Here is a 13,279-nt window from a genome sequence, read left to right as displayed (position 1 = left end):
ATTAACCTCTTCTGGTTAGATCAAGAAAGTGGCAGCAAGAAAACTTTCTGGATAGGATCAGCTGCTTGGGGAGAATCTCGGGTTCAGTAGCGGAGCACTGTTAAGTCTTGATGCATCACCACCACTTTTGGTGGCACAGGAGACAATACAGCATGGAAAACCACAGCGATTCAATAACTGAACCCAAGAGTGATTTAGAACAATGTAAAGCTCTTGGAACATCGCAGCCCTTATGTTTCCCTTTTTATGCGTGCACCAGATTGATACATAATAATCCATTTCTAAGTATGAAAGAGTTTTTCACTAAGGTTGAAATACAAATACTAAATGACAAGAAATCATTACATTTTAGTTTACTTGGCAGCAATTTTTTTCATTGTTGTTAACCCTCACGCAAGGATATTTTTCCATTTATTTTAGAGAGGGTGAGACAGAGAGAAACTTCCAAGTATGTGCCAGACCAGGGCTGGGGATCCTGCAACCAAGGTACATGCCCTTGACCAGGATTGAAACCCTGACCCTTCAATCCAAAGGCCAACACTCTATCCACTGAGCGAAACCAGCTAGGGCTAGTTGGCAGCATTTTTTTTATCCCAACATGATATTATCATAAAGGTGGAGGAAGTGCCATCGTGCGTCAGATGCGCAATCTTTCCAGGCCAGATTTCTGTCCAGTGGCCATGGGGACTTTTTAGCAGAGCTTAATTATCTATAAAGTTGAGCTCTAAAAGTTAATATTTCCCCTCAATCCTTTGTTATCCCATTATAGATCAAAACCCATTCATTCAGCAAATATTTGTTTAAAGGATCCTAGGTTGATTTTATATGCATTTCAGTCCCTCCCCATAGAGAAAAAAAAATTATCCTACGTATGTGTTATTTCACATTCTTCTTTCTTCATCAGAATGAAAACTGCTTTTTTATGTCCAGAAGTCATAAAAATTCCAGTAATTCCTATATTTTGTAAGCTGTTTAAGCTAACATTAGGCTAATGTCTTAAAGGAAAAGGCTATAGGGAAAACCTATAGGTCCCATTTCTTTCTTTTTTTTAGTTTAGATTTTAATTTTATTTATTTATTTTAGAGAGAGAGAGAGACATCAATCTGTTGTTTCATTTATTTATGCATTCATTCGCTGATTCTTGTATATGCCCTGACTGGGGGCAATCGTGGTGTATCCAGAGGACGCTCTAAACAACTGAGCTATCTGGCCAGGGCTAGGTCCTAATCCTGAATCATAAAAAAATTTAGATTCCATCCATTAAGAGATTGGATTATTTTCCTCAAAAATTATATTACTGTACACATCTACCTATTCATAGTCAGATGAGGGCACTATGACGTTTTTACCCACTAGCATGGCATTTCAGCTCTTTAAAGAGTATAATGTCCTCTTTAAAGGAAAAGGATTCACTCATATTCCCCCATCCAAATCATAACTTTAAAATTAATTAGGAGGGTTACAAAATATCTCCATTATGTCTTGTTCTTGATTCCTCCCTGTAAGATTACCTCCATCCTTGACAAAAAAATTATCTGAAAGGAGAGGGAAGGATGATAATGTAATGTCTTCATCTTACTGATCATTGGAACAAGAAGAAAACCATAGCTTAAGGCTACAGACTTACATGGTGGACAAACAGTGGATGGCAGTATAAATGTGGGGACAGGCTGGAGTGCAGGAGGAGATTGTGTGAATGGGTTACATCCTCATCCATCACATAAGAATTTAATGTATAATGTGTGCAGTCAGAGAATCACTAACTAGCAATATAAGCCTATTTTGTAACTACATCTATAGATGACCCACTAGAGCTAAAGACAGTGTTTTTAATGGTTGCTTCTATTTGTCAGGAGTAAATGTGGGCAAAGGCATGGCAATGGAGCAGGCGACTACAATTCTGACAGTATTTCCCGCACATCAACTTTAAATTATGCACAGTGAGCCCCGGCCTGGTGGCTCTCTTGGTTGGAGTATCATCCCGTGCACCAGGTGGTTGCAGGTTTGATTCCTGGTCAGGGCATGTGCCTGGGTTGCAGGAGGCAGCCCTTAGACATTTCTCTCTCACATACATGTTTCTCTCTCTCTCTCTCTCTCTCTCTCTCTCTCTCTCTCTCTCTCTCTCTCTCTCCCCTTCCCTCCCTCCTTTCCTCCCTTCTCTGAAAATCAATAGAAGGAGCATATCTTTGGGTGAGGATTAAATAAATAAATGTAAATAAATAAAATTATGCACATGAATGAGATTTAACTTCTCTGTTATAGTTTTCCCATCCTATTCTTCCTTCCATGTAGTCAGAACCAATTCCTTTCCACTTTTACATTCTGTAGATAAAACTGTAATACAGCTCCATACGATGACATAGCTGGGACATGGTTTGACATGGTTGGTTTCCAATACACAATTCTTTACCAACTCTTACCACATCCTACTCCTTCCTCCTTTTCCTTTCTCTCCTTCCCCTCTTGTTTCTACTCACCCATTTTTAATTTTTTTTCCTTTCTTTTTTTCTTGCTAGCAAAACCACAATTTGCAGCCCCTAAAGGTAGTGCTTTTAACTTCTGATAATTAGGACTGACAATGTTACTTACCTCACCCTTGTTCCTTCTTTTAATGCAAAGGTCATTTCAAAGCTTTTGTCCTCTGGAGTTTTAACTTTTAAAAATAAAGTATTATTATTGCCTTTCTATACAGTGAAGTCATTAATATGAGAATTACATATATACTTGAGCTTTGCCCCCTATTTAAACTTCCAAATGCCTTCACTGGTTGACTTGCAACAATGTAGAATTATTTCATGGCTGAAGTATCTCCCATACTTACCACCAAAGCCTCTACAAGATGCTAAAGTATCACAAGCTCAATTGTGTCACCTATATTTTCTTCTTTTCTGTGTTCCTGATGCTCTGAAATTTGAAGCCCAAGGACCCAGGGATCCCACCTTCCCAGGATTAACTAATTCTGAGACATAGGAAAACAATGTGCCTGCCAGCAAAGCTTTGATGTGCAAGTGAACCCGTCCCCGAGTCCAAACTGCTCACTCGCCTCTGTTTATCAGACCTCTGTCCCTAGCCCTTCATTACAGGCCAGTTACCAGACAACTGGAGATCCAATCTCCAGCGCGGCCTGCAGAAACTATCCAAACTGTCCAGCTATCGTCTGCATGTGCCCTTTGCTCACCTTGCTTAGCCCATTCCTTCCCCTTTCTCCAGGAGCGCTTCAGGGACAGACCTGCTGTTTCCAGGAGACCATGAATATAACGAAAATATTTCCCTCCAGGGCAATCATTTTTGTGTCTGTGTGTCTTACTTTATCTGCGCAAAACAAGTCTAGGGTACTTTTTTTTAGAGCAATTGGAGCAGCGAGCAGAATAGTTTTGCATCAGATGACATGATTTGTATGCACTTAGACGGTTGGGCTCACCAACAGAGGGGCCACTGCTGGTTGTGGTCACCCTGGCTGCTTTCTGGCTGTATGGTGGTGTTGTTGTTTTCTCGGGTATTGCCATGATTTCCAGCCTAAAATTGGAGGGGTCAGGGAGCTGAGTGCTCCCTGAGCTGTGGGGACCATGGAGTGACTGGGAAGTAGACTGCGTAACAAGGCTTGATTCATACAACTATCTCTTCTGACCGCAATGGTGTGAAGACAGAAATTACTAGTGAAACAAAACTTGAAAAATTAATAATATGTGGAAATTAAACCACAACTCCGGAAGAACTAATGAGTCAAAGAGGAAATCATAAAATGAATCATAAGGTATCCTGATACAAACAAAAATGAGGGGAGTCAAAGTTTGTACCATGCAGCAAAAGCAGTTCTGGAAGGGATGTTTATAACGGAAAAACACGATAGTAAAAGTAAAAAAAATACCTCAAATAACCTAACTTTAACCTCAAGGAATAATAGAGAGAACAACACACTAAGCCAGAAGTAGAAGCAGGAATAAATAATACAGATTAGAACAGAAGTCAGTGAAATAAAGACTGGAGAGACAATAGAAAAAAATCAACGAAGTAAGAGTTGCCTTTGTGAAAAGAGGAACAAAATTGAAACCCTTTAGTTAGACAACCAAGACAAAAAGAGGGAAGACTCAAACAATAAAAACAGAAATGAAAAAGGACACATTGCAATTCTAACCAAAGAAATGCCAAGAACCATTAGAGACCACCAACACAATTATACGCCAGCAAACTGGATAACCTAGACAGAAGTGGATAAATCATTAGTCTGTACCTCTTCTTTGCTTTGCACATTCCTTCCGGAGAAAAACTCCACCAGGGCTCCTCTCCCAGGTCCCCTCTCCCCTCTGCCTGCTGATCTTGAGGGCCACTTTCCCAGGGGACCCTGCGTTTCCGGCCCGGCCTCCTGTTTCCAGGAGACAGTGAGTATCATGCAAAGTCTTCCTTCATAGCAATCATTTTTTGTGTCTGTGTAGCTTACTCTCTCTGCTTAAACCAGGTCCAGGGAATGTTTGCACAACCATTGGCGCAGTGGAGCGCAGCAGACCACCCCAGATGGCGAAGATAGGGCCTGAGACCTCTTGCGCTCTCCAGCGGGACCCACCGAAGGCCACACCTAACCAGCACTCCTGGCTGTGGTGCAATAACTTCCTGATGCGTATTGCATTGTTTTTTGCTTTCTGTTTTTTGGGTTTTGGTTTTGTGTTTTTGTGTGTGTGTGGTTTTTGTCGGATGTTGCCATGACTTCCCAGACTAAATGAGGGAGCTCCTGCACTTGAGTCCTCCCCCTGATGCCTGGAAGAGGGCCGTGTTGAAGAGCGCCGAGCCCCCCTCCCCGCCCCCCTCCGCCCCGCTTTCTACCCCCCGCAGGGTGCTAGGAGTAGCCCAAACTGCGACTTGTAGGTACGCGCTGTGTGACACGGCAATATAGGGTTCAGGACCCATGACTGTGCACTAGCGCACTGCTGGCAGCGTGAAATAACGCTTAAGACGGTCAGACAGTATTATTCAGAACCACCGCAACAGGTACAGGGACAACTCCAAGTAGTACTTCCTAGTGGGAGAGATGCTGCGCTTAATTCCTAATACAATAAGGTCAAGTGGGCATTTATAGCCAAGGAGCAGGGTGGGCATGAAAAAATGACTACGAGGAAGCATCAGGGATAAGGTGGGCTCCAACTTACCAGGCCAACACCCTTCTTGCCGAGGCAGTCCAGGGTGGTCGGTTAGGGTGAGGTTTCTGATCTGATATCCCAGAAGCTGGGGGATTCTGGTGAATATGGATTTAGCAGAGCCGGTGCTAAAACTGGGTTTAACAAGGAAATACACAGATGCACCCTGAAGAAGGTCCGGAACCTTGACCAAAGGATGGTGAAGCAAAGAATCCTTGTCACCTGGGTACCCGGGTACACTGTGGTGCTGCATTTGATGGCGCTCCTGGTGCCCATACGATGCAGAGGTAAGGTGCCGCCCACAACGAGGCAGGAAGTGTCTGTGCACCGCCACGGTAAAGAGAGCTATCCAATGATACTTGTATAAGTGGTGAGATGGATGGGCTTTATTCAGGGCCATTGCAGTAGGTGTCGGAACCTCGGCTATTGGGATGTTAGAGTCGGGGAGAGACTGGGCTCAGCTCCAAATGCAGCAGGAGAAGTTCCGACGACAGAACTAAGAACTAATAAATGGGTTTCATTTAAGCCACTAAGTTTGTGGCAATTTGTTACATAGCAATAGAAAACTATTACAGCAATCAATGTGAACGCAATTGTATTTATTACACAAGAGATTCACAAATACAGCGTTCTTAAAATTGTTTGAAAAATAGAAAAGTGGGATGAGATCAAACTTTAAAACTTCCACAAGTCCAAGAAAACAACAGGGTAAAAGGCAACCTGTGGCATGGATGAAAATAATTGTAAATTTTAAGGCGTTTCCTACCCAGCGCGTTTAAGAAGCTTATACAAATGAACAACAAAACAAATAACCCAGTTGAAAAGGGAAACAATGATTGAAGAGACATTTCTCCAAGGAAAATATACAAACAGCCAGCAAGCATATGAAGAGATGCTCATCATCACAAATCATCAGGGAAATATATATGTCGAGACCACAATGAAATATCACCTCACATGCATCAGGATGCCAGCCATCAAAATAGCAGAAAACAACAGTGTTGCAAGGGAAATGGAGAAGTTGAAACCCAAGTGCACTGTTGGTGAGAAGGTAAGACAGTGCAGCCGTTATTAAAAAACTGTAGAGAGGTTCTTCAAAAATATCAAAAGAGAGGTTATATATTCTCTACCTACCCCACTTCGGGGTATTTATCCAAAACCAGTCCAAGTCGATCTCAAAGGAATATTTGGACCCCATGTTCATCACAACAGCTGAGAAAGAAATAGAGAGAAAATAGGGCATTTACATATGATGGAACATTATGCAGCCCTAAGGACCTATGCTAAAAGAAATATGCAAAGTCATAAGGAAGAAAATCACTGCATGAAGTACCTAAAGTAGTCAAAATCATGGACAGAAACGTAGAATGAAGATTACCAAATGCTGGGGAAGTAGAGAAGTGTCATTAGCATGAATTGGCTCTACAGTTTCCAGATTGCAGGACCAAAAAGTTTTAGAGATCTAGTGAGCACGAATATAGTTCACACGCATAAACTATGCACTTAAAAATGGCTGAGATGGCAGATTTAATATTATCTATGTATTACACAGCAAAATGCTGCATTGGAAAGAAACAATGACAGAGAATGAGGGGAATGGGAACCTGGAAGGGTTTGTATCATGGCAGCAATCAGGTGCCATAGAGGGGGTCCTAAGATTCCAGGATCCTTATTCTCTCCGTGACAAGGTTTTCCACAGCCGCTGAGCAATGTTATACCCCAGAGTTACAAAAACGATTCAAACTCTCCAGCCATAGCTCATGCACATGTTTATTTGCTTCATTCCTTCCTGTCCAAGCAAACCCCCATAAAGGATCTTGCCCGCCTGCGTCTCTCTCCTCTCTCTCTCTCTCTCTCTCTCTCTCTCTCTCTCTCTCTCTCTCTCTCAGCTAATCTTGCAGGACACTTTGTGATGGCCCCGCACAGCCTGCTGGGCTCTCCGTTCTGAATGATTTCATTATAGTGAAAACCATCTTCCTTCGTGGCAATTACTTTTGTGTCTTTCCATGTCTGCGCGGAAGTCCGGAGCACCTTTCAGAGCATTTGGCACAGCAAGCAGAACCCTGCCAGCCCGTGGGGGAGATGTACCAGCTGGACCCAACAACAGCTGCCACCGCCTTGGGGCACCTCTGGTTACGAGCATACATGTTGCATGGCGGCTGCTACATTCCCCTGTGTGTTCTTTGTTTGGTTTGGTTTGGTTTTTTTGTCGGGGAATGCCATGATTTCCCAGCCTGAACTGGGGGCGCTCCAAAAGTAACGTTGTCCTAGAGCTGCCTGGAAGAGTGCTGGGAGGAGTGTGCCAAGCGGTGCAGAAAGGGATGGTGTGTGTGTGTGTGTGTGTGTGTGTGTGTGTGTGTGTGTGTGTGGTGAAACTGGCTCAGCAGGGCTCTTGTTAACACTTTACAAGGAGGATGTCAGAAGAGCCTAGGAGAAGATTCGGGAGCCTAAACCAAGAATGTTGAAGTGAAGAAGTCACAAAAAGTGCCCTGGAAAGTCTGCAAGGTGCAATGCCAAGGCACATCTGCGGTGCAATACCAAGGTAAAAACGGCGGCACCACCGATGGCATCACTAGGGCAACCACAAAACGCTGCCATGCCCGGAGCTATGTATGGAGTTGCACAGGAAGGAGGGGTTCGTGCCAACTGAGGTGCTAAACTGTGATGCGTCGTAGTGCCACTGTCAAAGAGAAAGATATTCAGTGGCACGTCCTGAAGATGGTAAGACAGACCATAGCATAGGTATAGGGACCTCTGCCCTTGTGACTTCACAGTGGAGGAGAGACTGGGCTCAACCCCAAACACAGCATGAGGGGGTGAGAATATATAGCCAAGGAGGAGAGTGGGGGCAATGGATGGAAAATGACATCAGGGAAAAGGGAAGCGCTGGTTAAACAAACCTAACACAATCCTTGCTGAAGGCGGGACAGGGCACTCTAATATCACCTGGGAAATGATGAAGGATTAGGATCCTGATCCGATAGATATGCAGAGCGATAGGACAGGGAGACAGGCAGGGCGGTTCTGGTGAGTGACAGGTGAGTTCTTGCTAAAACTGGTTTCATCAGGCAGTGCACAGAGAGACCCAGGAGGCCAGGGAGCCAGCCTGACGAAAACGTGTAATAAAGCAGAGCGTCTTCCTCACCAAAGAGTGCCTGGCTACACGGGGAAGAGCCAAGGCGTCCGCCTGAGATGCTCACGAAATACCGCAGTTACACGCCTGAGCGCGCCCACCAGGCAGAGCTGACGCGTGTCTGCGGGGCAGTGTTGTGTGGGTCTGAAGTACAACGCCGCCACGTACATCGGAGGCACCGCTGTTGTACCCCCCGAACACCAGGTACGGGGCCACGGTCCACCTGCGGTTTAGCGTGGAGGTTCTGGTGAAAACGATTTAGAGTTCTTGCTAAAACTGCATTTTACAAGGAAGTGCACAGATAAGCACAGGATAAGTATGTCAAACTCAAAGGCTAACACGGGCCAAATAAAGAAGGTCTGGGTTTATGTGGACCACAAAAAAAACAAAAGCTTCAATTTTCATAGAAACGTATGTTTATTTCGATAGACACATGCTGAATACAAAGGGCTGAAATAAATGAGTAATCACTAACATAAAATAATAGAACATTTTAATAAATATTAATATTTTTTTCTTGAACATTAACTTACCAGACACTGAATAACTGCACAAATTAATAAGCATAATGCAAATAAACCTTTTTGTTGTTGTTGTTCTCTGAAAGCGAAATATTTTCTGTTGCACACACCAAACAAGTCAGTCCAAGACTAATGATGTGACAATCGGCTGCTAAAATATTCGCTGCTGGTACTGGTGGAGAGAAATGGTGCGTAAGGGAAACGGATGCAACACAGTTATAGTACTCAGTCATTAGCGAATGTTGTAGTTTGTTATTAATAATTATGTATCACAGGATATTGTAAAAATTAAGTTACAACATTTTTATTAAAAATGTTTCTTACATACCAGGGGCCACAAAAATATTCATTGTGGGCTGCATGCGGCCACAGGCCGCGAGTTTGACACGAGTTTGACACGCTTGGCATAGGAGAATGTTAGGGGTCGAGCCTACCCTAAAAAAGTAAAATGAAGCAAACGCTCTTCACCGAGTGCTGCAGTAAAACCCAGAAGCATTAGGTTCCAAGCGCCGGGTTTGAGGTACGGAGCGAGGCGCATCCGTCCCAAGGCGCTGACGAACGACCACAGTTCCGCGCCCTAGTGTGTCGTGCTGTGCGTCTGCGGGACAGTGTTGCGTGGTGAGTATAGTGCCAATGTGTGTACATCAGAGGTACGGCGCTGTAGTACACCCCCGGTAGGTTGTTTGATTGATGTTTCTATCTCTCTCTTGCTCTCTCTTCCCCTCAATTAAAAAATTATTCTTTAATTTTTAAAAATCAATTAAAATATTTTTTATAAAAGTATAATGAAGCAAAGTATCTTCCTCAAAAAAGAGTGCCACCAGTAGGACCCGGAAGCGCTGGGTTCGAAGCACCGGGTTGCCCGCTGCGCGGTACCAAGGTGCGCCAGCCCCCTAGACCCTAATGAACGTCCACAGTTACATGCACGAATGCATCCACCTTGTAGAGCTGATGTGCATCTGCCATACAGTGAGTGGAACTGAAGTACAGCGCCCAGTCCACCCGAGGTACAGTTGTACGGTTCTAGCCAACACCAGGCACTGTGCCAAGGTCCAGCTGTGGTTCCGTCCGGAGGTTCTGGTGAAAATGGCTTAGAGCTCTTGCTAAGACTGCATTTTACAAGGAAGTGCACAGAGGAGCCTAGGAGAAGGGTAGGGAGCCAGCCGGACTAAAGAATATAACAAAGCAGGGGTGCAGAAGATGGTGGGCCTCACGGGAGTTAAAGTTCCTCCTAATTTTTGCTTGTTGGAAGAACTTGAAGAAGGACAAGAAGGAGTGGGCGATGGTACGGTTAGCAGGGCCTTGAAGACAGTGAAGATATGACACAAGGTGGACAGGTATGATTATTGGACCACCAAGGACAAATTATAAAAACGGAATATATAGCCTGCAAGTAGAATGTGGACCTAAATACCCAGAAGCTCCTCCATGAGTTAGCTTGGTAACCAAAATTAACATGCATGGAATAAATAATGCCAGTGGAACGGTAGATGCACAGAGCATACCAGTATTAGCAAAATGGCAAAATTCATATAGCATTCAAGTTGTACTTCAAGAGCTAAGACGTCTAATGTTGTCCAAAGGTAATGTGACACTTCCACCACCACCAGAAGGACAAGCATACAACAATTAATTTTAGTGGGTCTCAAACTTCTCTTAAATCAACAGTCTCCTACTCATGTTAATGTCCCGATTAAACATCACAATGCAGAATACCCACACATGAAGTAAAAGAATGCCTGCTGGTAAACAAGACCCAGACATTTGTAAGAATATATTTAATATATGTATACACATTATGTTTTCAGGTAACAGGAGAAAAAATGCAGCACAATTTTTTTAAGGCACTGTCATTTAAACATAAACCTGGAGTATTCAAAATAGAATTCAGATTTACAAGATGGAAGTATGCTGATTTTTACTAAGAAGAAAAATCTCAAGAAGGAAAAAGAGAAATGGCATGCTTTATCCATCTTGCTTAAAGAGCTTCAATTTAAATTGTCTAAAGTAGCAAATACAATGAATATTATCTCAAATTGTTTTAATTTTTGAAGTGGTGTGGGTGCTGACTACCAATAGTATCGAAAATATGTTCAGGCCCTAGCCGGTTTGGTTCAGTGGATAGGGCATCGGCCTGCGGACTGAAGGGTCCTGGGTTCAATTCTGGTTAAATGCACATGCCCGGGTTGCAGGCTTGATCCCCACTAGGGGGTATGGAGGAGGCAGCCAATCAATGATTGTCTCTCATCATTGATGTTTCTATCTCTCTCTTCCTCTTCCTCTCTGAAATAAATAAAAATATATTTTTAAAATAAATATGTTCAGGATTGTTTTGATACCAGTATATATAATTTTAAAAATGTCATGGGAAAAGTCAATGAATTTCTGTTAAAAGCTGTTTCTGTGTGTTACATGTAACAGGCATGGTAAATATTTGTTTACAGTCTTTGTTTGAAAAACCATGTGTTTAAGTTTAAGTGAAATCAGCAAAAAGGAAATGGGTGAATGGATATGTAATTTTTGAGATTAAAGTTAGTCTCAAAATGTAAACAAAATGTGGATCGTGTTCTCAGAAAAAAAAAATAGTATAATGAAGCAAAGACTTCACACACAAAAGACAGCCGCGGTAAGACCCGGGAGCACCAGTTTGAAGCACCAAGTTTGAAGCATCGGGTTCGCTTGCTGTACCGTGCGAGGTGCATGCACCCCAAGGCGCTGACCATCTCCCGCAGTTACGTGCCCAAGTGCATCCACCGCATAGAGCTGAGGTGCGTCTGCGATACAGTGTTGCGTGATCTGAAGTAAAGTCCAATGCCCAGTGCAACCGCGGTACCGCGCTGTTGTCCACCCGCAGGAGGTTGTACGGTTCTAGCGAACACCAGGTACTGTGCCAAGGTCCACCGTGGTTCGGTATGGAGGTTCTGGTGAAAATGACTTAGAGTTCTGCCGAAAACTGCATCTTCCCAGGAAGTGCACAGAGGAGCATTGGCGTGTAAGAAGCGAGCCTGACTAAAAAGTATAACGAAGCAAAGACTCTTCCACCTGCGGGAGGCTGTACGGTTCCGGTTCCAGCAAACACCAGCACAAAAGTGCCGCAGTACCACCATGAAGCTCCGGATTCGCCCGCGGTACCGTGCAGAGCGCCACCCCAAGGCGCTGACGAACTACCGCAGTTCCGTGCCCCCGGTCATCCACGGCATAGGCTGAGGTGCGTCTGCGGCACAGTGATTGGTCTGAAGTACAGTGCTGAGTGCACCCGCAGTACTGCGCTGTTGTCCACCCGCGGTACGGTTCCGGCAAACACCAGGTACGGAGCCAAGGTCCACCGTGGTCCAGTACGACGTTTCTGGTGGAAATGACTCAGCAGCGTTCTTTCTGAAAGTGCATTTTACAAGGAAGAGCACAGAGGAGCGTGGGAGAGGGTTAGGGAGCAGCCTGACTAAAAGTATAACGAAGCAAAACGCTCTGCGTCACAAAGGAGTGCCGCAGTCAGTCCGGGCAGCGCCGGGTTCTCCCGCGGTACCGTGCGAGGTGCATCCGCTGTAAGGCGCTGCCGAACTAGCACAGTTACGTGCCCCAGTGCGTCCACCTACAGTGCAGAGGTGCGTCTGCGGTACAGTGAGTAGGTCTGAAGTACAGTGCCCAGTGCACCCGCAGTACGGCGCTGTTGTCCACCTGCGGGAGGCTGTACGGTTCCGGTTCCAGCAAACACCAGGTACAGAGCCAAGGTCCACCGTGGTCCAGTATGACGTTCCTGGTGGAAATGACTCAGGAGCATTCTTTCTGAAAGTGCATTTTACAAGGAAGAGCACAGAGGAGCCTGGGAGAAGGTTAGGGAGCAGCCTGACTAAAAGTAAAATGAAGCAAAACGCTCTGCGTCACAAAATGGTGCCGCGGTCAGTCCTGGTAGCGCCGCGTTCTCCCGCGGTACCGTGCGAGGTGCATTGTCCCCAAGACGCTGCCGAACTAGCGCAATATTGTGCCCCAGTGCCTCCACCTACAGTGCAGAGGTGCGTCTGCGGTACAGTGAGTGGGTCTGAGTACAGTGCCGTGTTCACCCGCGGTACAGCTGTACGGTTCTAGCGAACACCAGGTACGGAGCCAAGGTCCACCGTGGTTCCGTATGGAGGTTCTGGTGAAAATGACTTAGAGTTCTGCCTAAAACTGCATCTTCCCAGGAAGTGCACAGAGGAGCATTGGCGTGTAAGAAGCGAGCCTGACTAAAAAGTATAACGAAGCAAAGGCTCTTCCACACAAAAGTGCCGCAGTACCACCATGAAGCTCCGGATTCGCCCGCAGTACCGTGCAGAGCGCCACCCCAAGGTGCTGACGAACTACCACAGTCCCGTGCCCCAGGTCATCCACGGCATAGGCTGAGGTGCGTCTGTGGCACAGTGAGTGGGTCTGAAGTACAGTGCTGAGTGCACCCGCGATACTTGTTGTTGTCCACCCGCGGTACGGTTCCGGCAAACACCAGGTACGGAGCCCAGGTCCAC

General features: G+C 45.1%; 1 protein-coding gene across 1 annotated transcript; it reads left to right on the top strand.

The window, feature by feature from the left end:
* Positions 1-9,983: 9,983 nt before the first annotated feature.
* On the top strand, positions 9,984-10,416 carry LOC308249225 (ubiquitin-conjugating enzyme E2 variant 2-like; the record flags this gene model as incomplete). The annotated part of the gene is given in 4 exon segments (XM_080670150.1): positions 9,984-10,077; positions 10,080-10,103; positions 10,106-10,147; positions 10,274-10,416. Coding segments are annotated over 4 exon segments (303 nt in total).
* Between the last annotated feature and the right edge of the window lie 2,863 nt (positions 10,417-13,279).

The sequence above is a fragment of the Plecotus auritus genome (assembly GCF_963455305.1).
Source record: "Plecotus auritus genome assembly, chromosome: 5".
In the NCBI taxonomy this organism is placed as follows: Eukaryota; Metazoa; Chordata; class Mammalia; order Chiroptera; family Vespertilionidae; genus Plecotus; species Plecotus auritus.
The sequence above is the reverse complement of the archived record's forward strand: the minus strand, read 5'-3'. Positions and strand labels throughout refer to the sequence as shown.